Here is a 6,000-nt window from a genome sequence, read left to right on the forward strand (position 1 = left end):
AACATACCTAGTGATTTCGGGAAGTTGGTACCTTCCAAACCCAACTCCTTTGTTTGCAGACATGAATTGTCTGTATATGACAATATTGTCTGGGGTCTAAAGAGGGAAAAAGTCATTATTTGGTGCTCCCTGTCCTTTGAAATGCGTTTATGAGGTTGTTATCATTTACAAAAAATTATGAGTCTACATGAGAAACCTTTTCTTTATTCTGTTCACTTTTATTTATGTGTTTATTTATATTAAATTTTACATTTAATTAGGGCATTTTAAAATTACAATTTGATATATATAATTTCATATGGATTATAACAAATCATTGCTTTTGTATTGATTTTGCATTGATTTCATCAGCTGATGTGTTGTTATACTTTATTATTGTCACGCCCTGTCCCTCTCTGTCCCTCTCAGCCCCTCTTTGTCTCTTGAGTTCCTCTTGTTTTTTCCCCCCTCTAGTGGTCAGTTGTGGTTTAAGTCTTTATTTACTTCTTGGTTTCTTGGTTTAGTCCTATTTTGGTTAAGTTCTGTTTCACCTTTCTTGGTTTGGCCCTATAAGTTCCCATGGTTCTCACCCGTCCTTAGTTCATTAAGCTTCATTTAGTTCTGTTTAAATACTCTTTAGTTTTCCCTGTGCCTTTGTCTTGCATTGTTTGTCATTTACCTGGTGTTGTGATTGGTTTACTCTACCTGTCTGACTTCTGACTCTTTTGAAACCTTTGGTTATGTTTACTTGAATGCTGACCTGCAAATGCATCCAGCCTCTCTCTACAAGCATGACAATCACAGAACAAAATGAAGAAATTTATTTAAAATTAATTGGCCAATGAATTAATTAGTAAATTGATCAACCAGTTATCCAATTAATAAACTGTCAGACAATGGATAATTTTTGAAACTGTAAATAGCATAATATGCTAATAAGATTATTTACCATTATTTCCACAGAGATTTTAGTTGTCAAAGGTTGTAATCCAGGATTCACACAAAAAAGCCTGTAGAGGACTGGTGAGAAAATAAACATAAATCAGATCATAAGTTATTGTGTGTGTGCATGTGTGTGAGTGTGTGTGCATGTGATTGTGTACACAGACGTGTAAGTTGTGCTAAACTGAGAATCTATTGAAAGTTTATTCCAGTTTTTTCCAGTTCCAGTTTTGTCCAGGCACCATTTCCTTGCTGAGGTACATAGGAAAGGTGCACATTATTTACACAAGACTGACAGAATACGGCCATGTTCTGTTCATATTTTAATCTTAGACCAGTCTCACCTGTGTTATCTGGGGTATAAATGGTCTTGTCAGTCTGAATGAATATATAGCCAGACTGGAAGGAGACCAGTACCACTTTCTCCAGCAAACTGCCAGGGAACTGGGCCTGCAGGTAAACATACTGCTTCTCCAGGGGATCCTCACCAAACAAATCTTTTGAGTTTGGAATCTAAGGATGAATGAAAGGCATAACATTTGGCAACATCCTGAAGCTTTAACACAGTATCAAACATTGTCTCGTGCACTAGAGTTAATTTATTTTATTTTACTATTTTGTTTTATTTTATTTAATTTCTGCTTGTGTTGGATGTTACCAATCAATGGCCTGTCAAAAACATTAGTGTTTCATTTTTAAGCTTAGCATTTTTAATTTTAGTGAACTAAAGTGACTAGAGTCTAAGTTCCTTGTTTTGTCAAGCAATTTAAATTGAAAATGAAACATGGACAAAAATTTCAAGGCTTAATGAAAGTACTAATATTTACCCGAAACATGAAGGTAAAGAGAAATACACATATGTATGTTCAATGCAATTTTGACAAACACATGACAATGATGTTTTATATAATATTGAAATCAAGATTGTATTGTTTAGCAACCCCTCACACTGAATCTGATACAGATTGTCAGTCCTCACCTCTATGCTTGTTAGAAGTTGATAGTTGTTGGCTGCAGTCAGAACAACATCTTTGACCGCTATGCCTCTGGTCTTTCGTGGATAGTCTTTCACCATAAGTTGCACATAAATATCTCCACCATTATAGTCCTGTGCCTCCACAAACACGTTCTCTGGCGTACCCACCCTCAGGAGGTTAGGGGCCGACATAATGTAGCTGTGGGAGGGCAAAGTTGAGAGGTCAGAGGTGTTTATGAAAGACAGTTTCACACATTTTCTGTATGTTGTTCGACTGAACCTTTTTTTTTTTTTTTTTGGAAATGTTGACTGTGGCTTGTTTAAACAAAACCGAAGAAAGAAAGAAACAAGCAAAAAAAAATATGGGCCCACATCGTATCATTTTGAAGTTGGACCACAGCTGCCTGTGCTTCATCATGCATATAATCTGTGTATGGATCACCAAACCAGGTCTGTTCTACACACAACCTGCATGATTCTTACATCACTCTCCACCCCACAGGTTACAGTCAGGCACTCACAGAGGGCAACAATGGGTCCTGACACAGAGATAGTGTATAAGGGAACCAAATGTATTTGGAACCAAATGCATAAGTCAAATCAGTGCATGGAAAGACAATTTTTTAAAAGTGTTCAAACACATTCTGAGGCATGCTCGATGATCGCATACAACATGCTGTAAAAATCTTTCCTCCTAGTGGACAAAGAAGTTCACACAAAAGGCCAGTGCAAGAGGCAGTTGAGATTACAGTTTTTTACTATCGCTAACATCCTTTTGTCCAATCTGTAGTCACATTTTCAAAACTCTAAACACAATTAGCACAACATCCATCTGTTGTGAACCATACCATTAACACAATTCATGTTTTTTTTCACAGAATACACAGTTAATTAACATGTTTCTAAAATGCTTAAATTTTCTTTACATACAAGCTTACCCAATACCAAAATTATGGATCTTTCTTGTCGTATTTACAAATGGCTGCGCACAGCATGCCAGAAATGAAAACCCAATGTTCAAAACCTTAAATAAAGTATGAAGCCTCTACTTCTGCAACAGCTCAAAAGCCATATTGAAGACGCTGATAAGCATTTTTGAATGAACAGATCATTGAAAGATTGAGAAATAGCTGATTTACTGTAAGTTGTGCAAAACAGACCAACCACAGCTGATTCCAATCTAAAGCGGAGACATAGCCGGGTGTTAAAGTTCTTTCAATTATATGTACATACACAGTAAAAAGAGGACTTTAGGATTGATTTTGTTTAATGTGGATACAGAACACAGAGGAGCAGAGAGAGAAAAAATAACGTCTGGACAAGGGAGAGGAGGAGGACCAGGGAGAGGAGTAGCTGGACCAGGCAGAGGAGTAGTTGTGGCTTTTTTACTGTATTTGTGTATTTGATTTTTACACATTTGGAACCAAAGGCCATGTATGTTGGATATTTAGTTGATCACTGGCAGCAATGTCATGTTGCTAATAAAGCTTTTACTGCAGCAATTCTGTCACTTACTGTTTTTTTCCTACTGTACATTCTACAAAGTAAAGATGACGCATTCACTTTTAGATAGCATGTTGCCAAAAATGCAGACATTTAACCAAAAACTGTAGGGTGGTTTACAGTAAAGGGAGACTGAATTATAAAAATCAATGGATTTCATATCGTCTATTGTAGGCAGGTACCTGTAGAACTAAAACATGAAAAGTAATGCTGTTTTTTGTAATGCCATCAGCTGTTAGAATTTTGAAAGTCATTGTGCTATGACTGACTATATGTTCCTTTTGGACATAAAATGTGTGACTGTTTTGAAACAGTGATTTGATATTGAGTCGGGTTTGCCATAATTTGAAAGGGTCAGTGTGTGTGGTGAAAGTTTTTTTGCATTTTGAAATGTAGAGTTGGTATTTAATGAACAAAATGTGGTTTTGAACAGAAAATGAAATATTTGGCTAATTGTGTGATGTAGGTGTGTTGCTGTGTTAAGAGTTTAGAAAAAGTATCTTAAGTATAGGTAAACACTTATTATAAAAGTATCTTAAGTGTAGGTAAACACTTATTATAAAAGTATCTTAAGTATAGGTGAACACATGTTATGAAAGTATCTTACGTATAGGTAAACACTTGTTATAAAAGTATCTTATGTACAGGTGAACACTTTGTTAGCAAGTGTAAAAAACTGTAAATGGGTAAGTTATTTCAGGATAAATCAAACACTTCCAATACTACCAAGTTCTACCAATGCTTCCAATACTACCAAATACTTTTCAAGTACAATTCATTTTGCTCTGGAACACAGCAGCCCATATCCCATCATTAATTATGATCTAAGGTTAAATCGAATGAGGTTAATTATGGTTTTTAATTTGATGTCAAATGCATATTAGAAAACCTACAGCTGAACAGTCCTGGGCAGTAAATTTGTATAAAATGTGGGTCAGACAATATTTATTGAACTGCAGTGTGCTTGACCTTGCACTCTGACTCTAATGGCCATGTTTACTATCTGATCACAGAACTACAAGAACACAAGGAAACTCAGAAATGTGGAACTTAGATGTAAAGCTTTCATTTTTCAAAAGATTTTGTTCACATTGTTCCATCACAGATAAAGTAGTGTTCATTACTAGGTTGAACCTTACCTGTGTTTATGGCCATTAACAGTAAAACATTTTAGTTTCTGTGTAGTATGTCTGTAGGTGTGGTAGTGTTTGATTATGTATTTGTCTTCGTGTCAAATTTTCAAACTGTCAAATTCAAATAAAATTGTTCATGTTGATTCAAAAAAGTTATTAGGAATGCTTTTCTTGAAATGAAAAAGATTATTCTCATATATTAGCGCTAGATTCTCTGCTGTATTATTACACGGCTTTGTTTAATACTCAATACTGATTGGTCAATTACAGCACTCATGGGAGAGATCAAACTGATCTCAGAGATAGAGCAGAGCTCTAAGTCATCAATGATGTACTTAGGATTTGTAAATTGTCTCATCCAGATAGGATCTGCAATGTCAAAATCAAATGAAATTGTTCATTTTAGATTCTTAGTCCAGATCAGAAAAGTCAGCAGGAATGATGTGATCTTGTAATCCTGTATGCATGAGTGTGTGTGTGTGTGTATGTGTTTGTGTATGTGTGTGAGAGAGAGAGAGAGAGAGAGAGAGAGAGAGAGAGAGAGAGAGAGAGAGAGAGAGAGTGAGAGGAAATACAGGGAGGGACACAATCTCTGTTTTTATATCTACCACAGAAAACTGCAGTTTGCAAAAGAGACAGGTGTGACAGACAAAGAGTGTGAAGAGCATGAATCTTGAGCGATGCCTTAGAGTAGACCGTCGGGATAAGAGAATTTGTGTGCGTGTGTGTGTGTGTGCGTGTGTGTGAATTCTGATGCAGGACCGTAATGCCAAGTGAATCAAAATCTGCTTTACTATGTGTGTATCTGTACGTGTGTATACTCACAGTGGAGCGCATTCTGAGATCAGGGGTAAGGAGAGAGACACCACGGCCAGCCACACCAGGTCCATATGCATCCTGTCTGTCTGTTCCTGACTGCGTCCGTCAAAATGTCTGTGAGGCTGGACAAACACAGCTTTTATAGCCCTCCCTATACAGACTTCACACATGCCTCTCCCCCAGATACACACACACACACACACACACACACACAGTTGATTTTATTTTAGCATGCCAAATGTTTATGCTATGCCTCTGTTTGACTTGACTGATTCTCTGCTTCTTGATGGGAAGTTCATTGGTCTTTGCACTCCCTGAACAGTTTTCAAAGGCAAACACCTTGCAAATGCTATTCAAGTTAAAACACAGATAGCCTACAGCCGGTATATTAGATGTCTATGGGATCATTTCAAAAACCACCACTAGTGACCTACAATTTGCACAGAATATGTTATAATTTATCATTTTAGCATCTCCATGCTGGAACACAAAGCCAAAACAAAACAAACAAACATTGTTCAAAAACTTTTGGAGCTGACTAGGACTGCAGGTGACTTCTCCATCCGTTCAATTAAAAATAAATAAACAAATAAATAAATAAAAATAAATAAATAAATAAAAAGAAAGAAAGAAAGAAAGAAAGAAAGA

At 36.3% G+C, this 6,000-nt stretch overlaps 1 protein-coding gene across 3 annotated transcripts in view; it reads right to left on the reverse strand.

Annotated features, from left to right (window-relative positions):
• The window catches only part of LOC115816563 (complement C3), a 28,337-nt gene extending 22,814 nt beyond the window's left edge, over window positions 1-5,523 (reverse strand). For all 3 annotated transcript variants that reach the window (XM_030779540.1, XM_030779539.1, XM_030779538.1), the window contains exons 1-5: window positions 5,359-5,523; window positions 1,901-2,096; window positions 1,266-1,434; window positions 929-999; window positions 8-96 (exon numbers count right to left, since the gene is read on the reverse strand). In XM_030779540.1, coding sequence (XP_030635400.1) covers window positions 8-96; window positions 929-999; window positions 1,266-1,434; window positions 1,901-2,096; window positions 5,359-5,522 — 689 coding nt within the window. In that variant the 5' untranslated portion in view covers window position 5,523. The remainder of the gene's footprint in view (window positions 1-7; window positions 97-928; window positions 1,000-1,265; window positions 1,435-1,900; window positions 2,097-5,358) is intronic.
• Window positions 5,524-6,000: the final 477 nt, after the last annotated feature.

This window comes from Chanos chanos, chromosome 7, assembly GCF_902362185.1.
Source record: "Chanos chanos chromosome 7, fChaCha1.1, whole genome shotgun sequence".
NCBI lineage: Eukaryota > Metazoa > Chordata > Actinopteri > Gonorynchiformes > Chanidae > Chanos > Chanos chanos.